Genomic DNA, 15,770 nt, shown 5'->3' with positions numbered 1-15,770 from the left:
AGGCTGGAAGTTTTGTGGTGTTGATATTCTCCTTTCTACGATTGCTAACATAATTTATAATGCAAATTCACAGTAGAAATGACATGAACAAGCACATCCATTATCAAGGACTAATTTTCCATGCATGAGGAGTCTTTCTACGAAGTTTTTCTATAGCGTTTTCTAAGTTTCCTTTCTATAGTGAAAGGAATTTGGCTTTTCCAGGCCATGATTCTGAATATATTTTTTCCTTCTATTTATTTCAAATTGATTCCAAACAAAGAAGTTTTTCTAAAAAAAGGGTCCAGGCAAATAGGTGTGAAAAACCTCAGTTTGAGACCCTGGAGAGCCGCTGCCAGTCTGAGAAGACAATACTGACTTTGATGGACCAAGTGTCTGATTCAGTATAAGGCAGCTTCATATGTTCTATAGCCTCATGAGGTGGTTCCCAAATTTTAATTTTTGTTGCTTCCAATGACCAATCAATTTCAGCTTAGCGTGATGATTTATTTTTTGTTTTCCTTCTATCATGCACTTATTACTTGGCTGAAGTATCCCCTCCAGCTCTCTTAATTAGCAAGCAACTGACTAATGATAGAGAAGGATTTTCTTTATTCATTCTCAGCCCCAGAATGAACCATTTGGATAGACATATTTTCCCCATCTTTACCATTCTGTGTTCAGTAAGTGCTGCATGTGTCAACACAACTCACATGTGGTCTTGTACAAAAAAACCCCACATTATCAGAGGCAAGTAAATCATTGCTGCTTCTGTGTTCTAATGTGAAAGGAATTTGGCTTTTCCATGCCATGATTCTGAATATATTTTTTCCTTCTATTTATTTCAAATTGATTCAAACAAAGAAGAAGACACACTTGTTTTCCAGATTGTCAACTTTTGGACTGCAGTGCTTTAAAAAAGGGGATGTTTTGCTGGAATTGTTATTTGTGTCAAAAGAAGAGAAAACATTAAAGGTTGTCTTTGGGAGCCCCTGAATGTCCTTTTCATAGCTTTTCAGGCTAGGTTAAAGTGACAGAAATGGTGCAATTACAGATGGTAACATTTTACTATCACATTTTCCTCAGCCCTTCCTTCAGTGTCCGAATTACATAACATAATCAGTCATCAGAATTCCAGTGTATATTTTCACAATGGTTGTCCAAGCTTTTATTTTGCAACAAGACAGGGCAACCATGGGATTTATGCAAGACTTGGCAGAAGGGAGTCATCTATGTTGCCTGAAATCTCATGTTTACATACTTCTCAGGAAGAAAAGGCTATGGGAGATCACACAAGCATTAGTAGCTTGGCAAGTGGAGTATCTCAGACTGCATAGGCCAAGGCTGCCAGACAACAGGGTAAGCCTACTGGGTCATATGACATCATTAACTGGGAAGAAGAGGTAATTATTAAGCCACTTTCCCAGAACAAATTGGTTTTTTACAATAAGTGCATCATCATGAGAATACCAACCTAGTCTAGATTATTTACAAGTGATCAAAAGTTAATATTTTCACACCAACCATTTTCTAATGTGGAATTCCTCTATGGCACAAATGGCAAGGAATGAGCACCTTTAAGAACATGCTCTAACAAAGCTTGGAGAAAGTTTTATAAGAATGATAAAGGCAATATATTTTGAACAAAAGGCAAGGTTGTGCATCAATGCAGATCTTACAGACGAAATGAAAATTAGTAAAGGTACTAGACAAGGCTGCCCGCTTTCACCATTGTTGTTCATAATGACTCTTGAAATTTTACTGATGCAGATCCAAGATGAAAAAAATTTAGAAGGACTACAAATAAAAGGGTATACCTATAAATACAGAGCATTTGCGGATGATATAATGTTTATAAATGAAAATCCCTTACAAGCTACACCGTTGTTGCTAACGAGAATACAAGAGTTTGGGGAGTTGGCGGGACTTTACATAAACAAAGAAAAATCAAAAATTTTATGTAAGAATATGCAGAAAAATAGACAACAAGAACTACAAAGACTAACGGGTTGTGAAGTTACCTCTAAGGTAAAATACCTAGGGGTAGAGATAACAATGAAAAACATTGATCTGTTCAGGAACAATTATGAAAAGCTATGGCGTAAAATAGAAGAAGATATGCTAAAGTGGAACAAGCTCAATTTGTCATTGTTGGGCAGAATAGCGGCAGTAAAAATGAATATTTTACCAAGGATTATGTATCTGTTTCAAACCATCCCCATTGTGAAAGATGCTAAGCAATTTGATAAATGGAGAAGAAAAATTTCAGAATTTGTATGGGCCGGGAGGAAACCTAGAATCAAAATGAAAGTCCTGATAGATGCAAAAGAGAGAGGTGGATTCCAATTACCAGATTTGAAACTGTATCATGAAGCAATTTGTTTAGTATGGTTGAAAGAATGGATAACGCTATTAAATAAAAAACTTCTAGTGTTAGAAGGCCATGGAAAAAAATTCGGCTGGCATGCATACTTGTCTTATGGAAAAAAGAAGATGGACGGTCTTTTCTCTCACCATTATATAAGGAGCAGCTTGCTAATGTGTGGATAAAGTACAAGAAATATGGCGATGAGAGAAGGCCTTTGTGGATAGTGCCGGCTGAAGTGATAAAGTTAACGGCCAAAACAGTTAAGGAAAAACAACTATCATACAACCAACTACTAAAAATACAAAGTGGGAAAATAGAACTGAAAACTGCAGAAGAATTGAATTATAAATATGATTGGTTTCAAATGCAACAAATAAAAAGCTTGATGGAGAATGATATCAAAGCTGAAGGAATAAGGAAAGAGCAAACAGAAATGGAAAGAGTTCTGCTTGGAGATAATGAGAAATTAATTTCAAAAGTGTACAAATTACTTTTACAATGGACCACAGAAGATGAAGTAGTGAAATCTCAAATGATAAAATGGGCAATTAATGTAAATAAAGAAATAAAGATGGAATCTTGGGAATATCTGTGGAAAAACTTTATGAAACTCGCAACATGTCATAGTATTAAAGAGAACTGTTTTAAGATGATGTATAGATGGTATATGACTCCAAAAAAATTAGCAAAGATGAACAATAAGATGCCAGATAGGTGCTGGAAATGTAAAAAGCATGAAGGTTCTTTCTACCATATGTGGTGGACTTGTGAAAGAGCTAAAATGTTTTGGCAGATGATTCAACAAGAGATATCTAAGATCCTGGGATATGAATTCAACAAAGAAGCAGAGACTTTTCTGCTGGGATTACAAATGGAAAAATTTCCAAAAGAAGATAGAACTTTAATATGGTACTTGCTCTCAGCTGCTAGGACATTGTATGCGCAGTTGTGGAAGCAAGAAAGAATACCAGAAAAATGGGAATGGACTATAAAAGTTATGTCATGGAGTGAAATGGACAAATTAACAAGAAAACTAAGAGACTGCGATTTAGAACTTTTTAATCGGGAGTGGAAGAAATTCAGAAGATATGTAGAAAAAGAGTGGAAAATAAAAGGACATTGGACAATTTTTGATGATTAAGATTTTTAAGATAAGAATATAACTTTTGAAGGGGGGATCTTTTTCTTTATCAATTTTTGTTTTTTCTTGATAGTTAAAGGTACCTTTAATATCGGTTTTTTTCAAAAAAAAACACTGGCGGGGGTCAAGTAATGGGGGGAGGGGTGGGAGGAAAGTAAGATGTGGGGTAGAATGATGTTTTTTTTATCTTAAGCTTTTTATAAGTTGTAGATATAGTTCTACTACCATATGTTACTAATAAAAATTGTTTATACCAAAAAAAGAACATGCTCTAACACTAAACATTTTTTTAGTTTTATTTTTATAGTACTGTAAGAACACTATTACATACAATAAAGATTACAAACCTGAAGAGCAATGCAACAAAACCAATATAATATGTACAATAAGCAATGCAATGAAAACAGCCTATTTTTTCACAGACAATAACTACAACCCTGTCTCCTTTATTTATAATGCCACCCTGAACGGTTCTGTTTTATACAATCTGTGGAAAGTTAAAAATGTGGGAGCTTTCCTGAGTGCCTGCAATTTAATTTAACTTTAATTTAATTTTTGAATTTATATCCCGCCCTATCCCACAAGAGGGCTCAAGGTGACTTACAACAGTAAAACAACAGTTAAAATAATATAATAAACACAAACATTACAAAAACAGGAGTAGCACAGTAAAAATCTTACAGACATAGGCAGTAAAACTACCCAACAGCATGTGGCTGATGTTTTTTTCTCATGGCCCCCCTCCCTCCCCACCCCCACATGCTCTGCCCCATGCTTGGACCCTTCTCTTTGCCCTTCAGCAGCCCAGCCTTAGGGAGAAGCCAGGGAGACCCGCTGCCACAGCCATGGACATACATGACTGGCACTTGGTTGGTTGCATAATATCAAAACACAGTGGTTTGCCTATGTTAGATCTCTTCAGCAGAATTTCTCACCATGTACATATACATAACAAAGAATAACTCGCTTGCTTGCTGCTTCCCAGATATTAATTGTTCCACTGTAATGGAAAACGTATACTACTGGATAATGTGGATGTGTCTGATGGTGAAAGAAAGTACAAAAAATCCATATATTAACATCAAGAAAGTCCAACAAGAGATGGCAAGACTGAACATCGACAGCTTGGAAATCAGTGAACTAAAATGGACAGGAATGAGTGAATTTAACTCAGAGGATCACTACGTCTATTACTGTGGGCAAGAGTCCCGTAAAAGAAATGGTGTGGCCTTTATAGTTAACAATAGAGTGAGGAAGGCAGTAATGGGATACAATCTCAAAAATGACTGAATGATTTTGGTCCATATCCAAGGCAAACCATTCACTATCAGTAATCCAAGTCTATCCCCCAACCGCTGCCACAAAAGAGGCTGAAGTGGACCAGTCCTATGAAGATCTACAACACCTTCTAGAACTAACACCAAAAAATGATGTCCTCCTCATCATAAGGGACTGGAATGCCAAAGTAGGAAGTCAAAAGGTAACCAGAACAACTGGAAAGTTTGGCCTTGGAGAACAAAATGAAGCTGGGAAAAGGCTAATAGAGTTTTGTCAAGAGAACAAGCTGGTCATAGCAAACACCCTCTTCCAACAACCTAAAGGCGACTCTACACATGGACATCACCTGATGGGCAACACAGAAATCAGATTGATTATATACTCTGCAGTCGAAGATGGAGAAGCTCCTTACAGTCAGCAAAAACAAGACCTGGAGGTGACTGCAGCTCAGATCATGAGCAACTCATTGCAAAATTCAGGCTTAAACTGAAGAAAACTGGGGTAGCCATTAGGCCATTCAGGTTTGACCTTGATCACATCCCTTATGAATATACAGTGGAGGTGAAGAATAGGTTTAAGGAACTAGAGTTGATAGACAGAGTGCCTGAAGAACTATGGACGGAGGTTTGTGACATTGTACAGAAGGCAGCAAATCAGCACCATCCCAAAGAAAAAGAAATGCAAGAAAGCAAAGTGGCTGTCTGATGAGGCTTTACAAATAGCTGAGGAAAGAAGGAAAGACAAAGGCAAAGGTGAAAAGGAAAGATTCACCCAACTGAATGCAGATTTCCAGAGAATAGCAAGGAGAGATAAGGAGGCGTTCCTGAAGGAACAATGCAAAGTAATAGAGGAAAATAACAGAATGGGAAGGACAAGAGATCTCTTCAAGAAAATTGGAGAAATCAAGGGAACGTTTTGTGCAAAGATGGCCATGATAAAGGGCAAAAACAGTAGGGACGTAACAGAAGCAGAAGAGATTAGGAAGAGGTGGCAAGAATATACAGAAGAATTATTCAAGAAGGATCTCAATGTTCTTGACAACCATGACAGTGAAATCACTGACCTTGAGCCAGACATTCTGGAGTGTGAGGTCGGGCCTTAGAAAGCATTACCAACAACAAAGCGAGTGGAAATGACGGTATCCCAGTTGAGCTATTCAAAGTCCTAAAAGATGATGCTGTTAAAATGATGCACACATTCTGTCATCAAATTTGGAAAACACAACAGTGTCCACAGGATTGGAAAAGGTCAATTTATATTCCAATCCCAAAGAAGGGTAATGACAAGGAATGTTCACACTATCGCACCATTGCACTCTTTTCACAAGCCAGCAAGGTCATGTCTTAAAGATCCTACAAGCTAGGCTCCAGCAATATATAGATCGGGAACTATCAGGAGTTCAAGATGGGTTTTGGAGAGGTAGAGGAACTAGAGTTCAATTGCCAACATTTGCTGGATTATGGAGAAAGTACGGGAGTATCAGAAAAATGTCTATTTCTGCTTCATTGACTATGCTAAAGCCTTTGATTGTGTGGATCACAACAAACTGTGGCAAGTCCTTAAAGAAATGGGAGTATCTGCCCACCTCACATGTCTCATGAGAAACCTGTATAAGGGTCAAGAAGCAACTGTCAGAAGGGATATGGAACAACTGATTGGTTTAGAATAGGACAAAGAGTTTGACAAGGATGTATACTGTCACCCTGCTTATTTAATTTATATGCAGAATACTTCATGCGGAATGCTGGCCTGGATGAAGCACAAACTGGAATTAAGATTGCCGGGAAAAACATCAACAACCTCAGATATGCAGATGACACCATTCTAATGGCAGAAAGAGAGGAAGACCTAAAGAACCTCTTGTTGAGGTTGAAAGAGAAGAGCACAAAAGTAGGCTTGAAACTCAACGTCAAAAAAACTAAGATCATGGCATCCGGCCCCATCACACCTTGGCAAATAGAAGGGAAAGACATGGAAGTAGTGACAGACTTCACATTTCTAGGATCCAAGATCACTGCAGATGGTGACTGTAGCTATAAAATTAAAAGAAGTTTGCTCCTTGGGAGGACAACTATGGCGAACCTATGCAGTATAATAAAAAGTAGAGACATCGCCCTGCCAACAGAAGTCTGTATAGTCAAACCTATGGCATTCCCAGTAGTAATGTATGGCTGTAAGAGTTTGACCATAAGGAAGGCTGAGCACAGAAGAATAGATGCTTTTGAGCTGTGGTGCTGGAGAAGAATTTTTATGGAAACCATCTCTTGTTGTTGTTGTTCAGTCGCACAGTTGAGTCAGACTCTTTGCGACCCCATGGACAGTCACCCCAGGCCCTCCTGTCTTCCACCATCCACCGAAGTCTGCTCAAATTTGTGTTGAATACATAAGTAATGCTGTCCAGCCATCTCATCTTTTGCCGTCCCCTTCTTCATTTGCCTTCTGTCTTTCCCAGCATCAGGATCTTCTCCAGTAAGTGCTCCCTTCTCATTTGGTGGCCAAAGTATTTGAGCTTCAGCATTTGATCTTCCAGGGTTGATCTCCCTTAGGACTGATTGATTTGATCTTCTTCCAGTCGAAGGAACTCTCAAGATTCTCCCATAATTACTCCATTTGCATAATTCCCTTCTCTGCACTAAACAAAAGTTTTGAGCCTGTCCACTATGATAGCTTAAAAATAATGACGTATCATTCACTGAAATTACAAAGAAATTCTGACACAGAATTCTCACCCACCTTTATGAGACTACAGTTCCTGTGATTCTTTGGGAAGCCATGGTATTTAAATCTGCTTGTGATTAGTTTCAAACTAACTTAAATTAGTAGTGTAAATGTGCAGGCTCTCTCTGTTTATATGAAGGAGAAAATGTGCATCTTGTGATTTGTTTGAATTATATAGGCATATGGCTATCAAATGAATTTAAAATGTCCACTTCCTACTTGTCAGGAAGTGACAAGTTTAAGGAAATAGTATATTGCATGGGGGGGGGGGGGACGACTCATTATGTCTTCTTGTGAAAGCACATAGGATACTGTGGCTCTAATCAGGAGTACCTGTGGCTGGAGTGAGAAGAGCTGCTAGCCAATGTGAAAGTTAGTACTAGTTTGTGTTTTGACCATCTGCTGATTTCTACCAAATTCTGTGTTGCAGGCTTTGGTGTTGATATAAAAAGGCATGAACATATGTGAAGTTTCATGGCATGCAGTAGATCTTTTTAATAAAAAGAGCTGCTGCAGTGGGGGTTTGCAGGAAAACCCCATGCTGCTGGTTCTTTCACCAATGAACCTACATGGTGTTTTTAAGTAAGTTTTTTTTAACTTAATTTTTTTATTAACGTTTACATATAATTTTACATCATTAATTAAAAAAAACAAAAAATCCATCTATTAACATCAAGAGATAATGTTAACAAGACAACTGAGTATTCTAACAAAAGAACAAAAAATCTTTATACTTAGTAGGTAAAGTACAAATATCTGAAGGTTATTTATTTGTTTTATTAAAATTATATTTTATTTAATTTCTGTCAAAAAACCCCAAAAGAATTATTCTACAGGCAATACAATGCTCTGAAGTTGTACAATGCTAGCTTAATTATCTAACTCATTTCCCAAGACCTGTGTTAGGTGGCAGAAACCTTAAGACCAAGAGTCAAAGGCCACAGCGGATCCATTTTTTACATTGCTATCGATTGCAATATCATAGTCCAGGTCATTCCATCAGAATCCAAGCTAGCTTACTTTCTTAGATTCTTAGCTCAGTTATAGCTTTTTGGCCAAGCAACATCAGATGATGATGACACCCAATCAGCACACAGTCTTGCTGGAACCCTCTAGAAAAGAGGTGGCCAAACTTGTTTCATGTAAGAGTCAGATAGACTAATTGTCAGATGCTTGAGAGCTGCAAGGTGACTCTGGAAGAAGAGCCAGGTTTGGGGGAATTTGCCTGAAAGTTACATCACAGGAAGGGGGATTTGGTGCAGGATGGGACATCGCTGGAAGGGGTGGAGCTTAGGAAGTGATATCACCTGACCTTTGGCCTGGAAGTGACATCACAAAATGATGTTACATCCTTGCTAGGAGCTACCTAGAAGCAGAGGCAGAGAAGGAAAGTTATAGCATTTTATCAAACATTGTGGTCTGATCATTTTATGAAGGGCGGGCTATTTTTGAAACCCTTTTCAGCATTTCCCCTCTTATTCCTTCTAGAATTCTGGTAATAAAAATTACACCCTGTCTATGCCTCAGTCTTCTGGACTGTATATCTCCAAAGAGGAGGCAGAAACATTAGTCCCATCTGGAGCATTCTTAACCTCTTAATTGTGATGTATATACAAAGCATTTGTTTAAGAACTTTCTAGTTAATTTTTTCAACTAAGAGTCCACGCTGCAACTCAATAAAAACCCAGTTAAAATGGATAGCACAATAAATGAAGCACCAATAAGCCATACTACACCAAAGAAAATAATCCAGAAACAGAAAAATATCCTCTCAAAATATTAGTAAAACCTCCATGAAATAGCTAAGCACAAAAGAGCAATCCATAAAAACCAAGGAAAATACACAGGCTTGGCCCCTAAATGAGATTTAACATAGTGCCTTGCTCATCAGCCTGGGGAAGACGTTCCACAACTGGAGCACAATCAGAGGGTTGCTAAGCAGAGGCAGGCAACGGTAAACCACCTCTGAACATCTCTTGCCTTGAAAACCCTGTGGGGTTGCCATAGGTTAGCTGTGACTTGATGGTACTTTCCACCACCAGCAGCACCTGATAGTAATTGTACTATTCATATCAACTGACTGAGAAAATACACAATGACAAAAAAGATCAAAATGTCAATGTTTAGTGCACTTATGGATTTGCAGCTTCTTTGTGATCACTCTGCAGGCTCCCCAAAGGTCCAAACCCCACATGTTGGGAACCACTGCTCTATCCTAAAACCTAAAATATTGTTCGCATCAAAACAAATCTTACAATTAGACCAAAGCCCATGAAATTTTTGCAGCAGCCAAGAGAACAAACCTGCAGAATGGCCTGATGGTATATAACTCAGTGTGTCAGACTCTTGACCTGCAGCAATTACCCGTAATGGGATTTCTGCACTGCTGCATGAAGCTGAAAATAAGTTCCTGCTTTATCAGGGGTAGCCACACACCCACATGCACCCCAGGCTTCCAGATCACACCCATCCTATGGTATCTACACAGACCAGGCCTGCCCAAGCCACTGGACATGCTTCCAGAAATACGGCCCTTTTTCCTGCTAAATTCTTACTGAATGCAAAGTACCATGAAACTGTCCAGATCTGCACAGGCCTTTTCTTTCTGATTCAGTGGGGCTCCAGCACAGCTTCCATGGCACAAGTAAAACAGTGGCTCCAACCCCAGGGGCAAAGGCATGAAGAGTTCCTGTCTTTGAAGGGAACTAGCAGGTGTCCCCAAAGACACCTTTCTTGCCAAGCTGTGCATGCCAAATGGCAGCCTTAGTCATTCGAAGGGTGGGCTTTCCCCAGCCCAGAGCCTGAGAAAAAAACTAGCACTGCTAACCTCTAAGTGAGGCCTGAAGATCTCCTGGAATTACAATTGATCAACTGATCTTCTGGAATTACACCTGATCTCCCGGGGAACTGATCTACTGAGATCAATTTCCCTTTGAGAAAATGCAGCTTTGGAGGGTAGACTGTATGGTGAGCATCCATGCTGAGCTCTTCCACCTTTCTGCCAGCTCTGCCCTCAGGCTTTGTCTTCAGATCTTCATTTTATTTCCCAGCCTGAAACTGACAACCTGCAGGGAGTGCCGTCCTCTCTTGGACTGGACTCTGGTGGGCAATTCAATGGCCTCAACAAATGCCAGCCTGGAAAAGGACTATGCTCATAGTCCTTTTCCAGTTCAGCCAGGCCTGGGCATCTTTCCCAAGGAGCCACAAATCCTTTCTTTCCCCACCTGCTGGCATGCCACATGCCCTTACCTTAGTTACTTGTTTCAACTCCCTCTGTCCCTACAACTTGGCAGCCTGGCTCAGCCCTCCACTGGCATTGGTGCACTGCTGCCGTGGACAGCCAAGTGAGCCCCACCAGAGCCAACCCACTTGGTGTTAAAAAAAAGAGAGAGTGAAGCTACATTTACCTTGTGGAGCACTGCAGGCTGGGTGTTGCTTTGCTCTCTGCCAGCTCTCTCTCAATGGCATCCTAGATTTGCCCCCAGGATCACCACAAAAGGCAGTTGCTGCACCACCACCATAGTGAGTTTGGGCTGGAAAGAAGCTGTGCGGGCAAGTGGGGCCTCTCTCTGTGCCACCAACTCAGAAAGAGGAAGGGAAGAGGCAGAGTGTTAGAGGCCAGTGGGCAGGGCCTCCCTGCCTGCCCACCCACCCAACTCAATGACAAAAAAAGAGGAAGAAAATACACCTCCACTTCCAAAGCGGAGGGGGATGTTGGGGGGGGGGCAAGCTGGCAAGTCACAGGAGAAGGTTCCAAGAGCCCTCATGCAGCTTGTGAACTGCAGTTTGCCCACCCTGATCTAGAAAATTACCTCATCATCACTCCTGGCCTCCTCCCTCCCATTCTGTGGGCTGCAGGTTCTCTTGAGAAGTGGATTACCACTTCTCCAGTTTTGACCTTGAAGATGATAAGGGTTACACAGGTCGAGAGATCAATTAGTAACACCTACAGGATGGAACAAACACATTACCATCCATATTAACCCTTGAAGGGGAGAGCCAGGGGTGCCTTGCCTCACAGACTCCCATAGAGTATTACAAAATCATGTTCATACTTGATGTTTGGGAAAAGCTCTCACTGTCCAAGTGCTCAACTTCAAGGCTTCAACACATGGGATTGATTACAGAGGAAATACGTAGAATATAAGAAGAGTTATTTGACATGTCACGTTTGGAAAAAACAAAGTTTGCATGTAACTATTCCAAGTCTACCCCCTTTGGAATATGTAGCTAAAAGGATCTTGGTAGAACAGATGTAAAAGATCATCGCCACTCGCCAGTCTGTAGACAGAACAGGGATTTATGGAACATTGGCCTGACTAGGGATAGGCACTTACAGCTCACAAACTAAAGTTTGTCACAAATTTTTGGCTGGTTCATGGTTCACGAAGCAATGTCATGAACTGAAGAACTGCCACGAACTTTCATGAAATTTGATGCAGTTTGCAAAGAGTGGAAAGCAAGAGTTTAAAATCCTGCCTTCTGCTCTTCATCAATTTATTTTGAACTATCACAGTTGGACAGGCCTTAAACTTGATTTAAATATTTAGTGCTAGAGCATGTCCTTAAAGGTACTTATTACTTGCCATTACTCACCATTTGTGCTACAGGGAACTTTCACATTACCAAATAGTTACTGTGAAAATATTAATATTTAATCACTTATATATAATCTAGACTAGTTTGGTATTCCCATGATCATACACTTATTCTGTTTGTTTAAATGGCTGGAAGCTGGTGGCAGTGGGAACACATGGGGTGAAATGACTGGGAGAAGAAAGCAAGAAGTGAAATGGCTCCCCACAATATCTGTCCTTTAAATACCCCCCCCCCCCAAATTTCATGTGAACTGAACCTATGAGCCCTTGAACAAGGTATCCCCAGACATCCTCCATTGCTTGCAATGGGAGGAAAATTCAGAGCTTTTTCCAAAGCAAGAATAGCCAGAGACACAAGAGCAATCAAAACAGCTCCGGCCAAAAGCCTTTCAAAGCAGACAGAACCAACAAGCTCAAAGAATTAATGCAAAATCAGGGTGAATCCTGGAAGAACACAGGACAATATGGCAACTCTATGGCAATAAATATGCAATCAGAGAATCCAACCCAAAAGCAAGCCAGAGAATTGTCCAAGCAAAGTCAAATAGGAATACTGTTGAAAGCCTAACAAATGTGAAATCAGAGAGAGGATCTGTGCCAATGCAAAGTAGAGGAATCTACCACAAGCTTGACATAATCTAATTCATGCAAAGAATACAATGTTGCAAGACAAACAAGACCAATTTAAAAGGACAGACTCCAAGTGAAACCAACATGGTAAACTGATACCAAGCTGGCCAGTTAGGGCGGAAGAGACAAAGCTGGCTTTAGATATTAATGGATTATCGTGACACAGTGATCTCGCCCTCTCCCATGTGTGAGGGATTTCCCCTTTCTTCTTCATTTTTGCTGAGCAGCCCCTATGTCTTATTTGTTTGCCTGTGGCTGTCCCACCTAGTCCTCTCTCTCTCTCTCTCTCTCTCTCTCCTCTCTCTCTCTCTCTCTCTCTCTCTCTCTCTCTCTCTCTCTCCTCCTCTCTCTCTCTCTCTCTCTCTCTCTATCTCTCTCTCTATCTATCTATCTATCTATCTATCTATCTATCTATCTATCTATCTATCTATCTATCTATCTATCTATCTATCTATCTATCTTGATGCTGACCCAGTTCAGGGAACTGAGGGAAGAGACACAATCACCTTCTTATATTCAGCTTCTGAAACAGCACACAAGAGACTTTTGAAAGTTCAAAATAAACAAAATATTTTATCTACAGAGGAGAAAAGGTCAGGTAGAATAAGGGGTATGATGTATGATGTGATCTGAGGTGACTTTGTAATCACACTAACTTCAGATAATTTGTTGCCAACAATTTAGTGTTCCTGCTATTCAAAAGGTCCTAAAAGTTTAAGGAACTTAAACCCTCAAGCATAGGTTTCTGAGTTTCACTGACTCTTAAAATCTAGAAGACAGGAACATACAACCAAATTCCCCAAATCCTTCTCTACGCACAGACGAAGGGTCACTCCTCTTTTAAGAGCTATCTCCCTTTTCACTGAGCAGGGATTACTCCTCTTAACTAGAATCAGTATCCCTTTTCAGCTTGAATGGGGATTTTCTCTGATCCTCTCACTCTTTTTGCCTCCTTCCCAGTCCACAGTCAGTGCTTAACTGACTTCTCCACAGAATTCCATTTGAACAGCCTGCCACTCAAGTTTTCAGATTCTGTTAGGCATTAACCCTTGACGGTCCATCACAGCTGAACACACACACCCCCATGTAGCCAATCCTCCTGGAGCTTATGTAGCAGGAAGAGCCCGCTCTATCTATCAAGGCAGGTGTCCGTAACAAAGGAGGCTTGAGGCAAGATCAGGAAAAACAGCTAGGATTTATTTGATACACACGTGTGGTCTCAGACCAAAGACGGGCGTCTGAGCAAAGAACATTCGGGCGCACAGACTTTATATAGCATTACACATTTGCATTAAAAGCAGCTTACACACAATATTACTGCATATCATACCGAAGAGTTTCGAAGCTGCTTGCCTTTTACTTAGTTCCCTTTTGGCGTGCAACTCCAAGCGAAAACCCCCTTTTGCTCAACCGCAAGCTGTTCCGCTTCTGTTAACCTTCGGTCTCTTAAGCCATTTGCATTAGTACTATTTTGCACACTTAGGCCTTTTGCTGCGTCCAGCTTCCTTTACCGCCCGCTGACCCCCAAACTGAAGCCTCTGTTACAATATAGCATAGTAAGGTTATATAGTAAGCCATGGTAGGCCTGCAATGCACTCTATCAGCCAAGCATGTCTAGGCATGCCTCATTAAGCACACCTCCATTGAGCTGCTTATCCTTACATATTCTTCTCCCATTTAGTTCCATCCCATTCCCAGCCTAGTCCCTCTTCACTTACAGTAAGCCTTGCACTAAGAGCCCTGTAAGCTCTTAGAGGATTGGCTACATCAGGGGTGTGTGGCCTAATATGCAAAGGAGTTCCTGCTACAAAAAAGCCTTGGATATATGTTTGGACCAGATATATCCCAATGTACATCCATTGTCATATCTCCTACCAACAGAGGTCTCATAATAATATGAAGAAAATTTTGTATCAATGTTAATAAATAGCCTTCCTCCCAACAAAGCTGTTACATCCTAAAATGGCAACCAGCAAAACAGATGACATAGCTGCAAAGGGAAAGAGTACTAAAAAGCGGAAACTTACCCATAAAATGTGAGGCGAAGGAAACCAATCCGTTGTCCAAGTTTAAGCAGTTCTCCCTGTTAATAGCAGCTCCTCTAAGCAGCACAATTCCCACCTTTTTAAGGGTGACCAACCACTTGTATGCACTTTCATCACAGTATAAAACCTCTTCAAAGGTCATAGTTGGGAGCTGTAGATCAGAACCCCAGTACTGACGTTCTGCAAAAATTAAATAACAAATAAAACATATAAAATGTGCATAAAACCAAGGTTTTATTCGTTTTAAAATTAAGAACCACAATTAATCCATGGACTTCTTGAACAAAATATACTTGATATAAGAAACTGGAAAATTGATTTCATCAAGAGATTATGCTAGCAGTGTCCACCTTCTCCTAATGAACATAATGTATTTTATACATTTTATAGTCCATGTCTAAGGTATAATGTAATACAGACCTCAGCCTAAAAAGTTTACAGAGAATGGATTCCCCTCACCATCTGCAGGCCCTCAAGCTCTTAAAACATTTCATTCCCCTTCCTCCTTATTATGATCTATTTTATATAATGGTTTCTCACTTTTAGGGAATGCTTTCCATATCAATTTGTTCTTCATACCAACTCAGCATATAACAAGCAATTCTTGGGTAGACACATAGGCTTGGATTAAGACGAGTATCTAGACTAGTGGTTCAACAGATGAAACAATTAACACCTGCAGATCATAACTTCCTCCTGCAGCAGAATGAAATGCTCCTGAAGTTCTGTTCCTGAGTGACATGGGACCCCCAAAAACAAGACTGATGAGGGCATTTTGGGCTGCTGTAGGGAGGAGTAGGTTGGAAAATCATGCTTCACAAGTGAAAATCCTTGTGCCTGCAAAAATGCTGGTTTGGATTCAAGCCATAGTTTGTGTAGGGTACTGGTTGGATCTGTTTGGATCTGTTGTTGACTTGTATGGAACTGAGAACACAGATCAGAACACACCCAATACTGCTCTGCGTGTTCACATTATAGTATAAGAGTGGTAGTGCAGTGGAAAAGTTGACTTT

At 40.2% G+C, this 15,770-nt stretch overlaps 1 protein-coding gene across 1 annotated transcript in view; it reads right to left on the bottom strand.

Moving 5' to 3' along the window:
• BBOX1 (gamma-butyrobetaine hydroxylase 1) overlaps positions 1–15,770 on the bottom strand; it is a 75,328-nt gene that overhangs the window by 21,570 nt on the left and 37,988 nt on the right. The window contains 2 exon segments of the mRNA XM_060262508.1: positions 14,740–14,797; positions 14,800–14,937. Coding sequence (XP_060118491.1) covers positions 14,740–14,797; positions 14,800–14,937 — 196 coding nt within the window.

The sequence above is a fragment of the Heteronotia binoei genome, chromosome 21 (genome assembly GCF_032191835.1).
Source record: "Heteronotia binoei isolate CCM8104 ecotype False Entrance Well chromosome 21, APGP_CSIRO_Hbin_v1, whole genome shotgun sequence".
Classification (NCBI taxonomy): domain Eukaryota; kingdom Metazoa; phylum Chordata; class Lepidosauria; order Squamata; family Gekkonidae; genus Heteronotia; species Heteronotia binoei.
The sequence above is the reverse complement of the archived record's forward strand: the minus strand, read 5'-3'. Positions and strand labels throughout refer to the sequence as shown.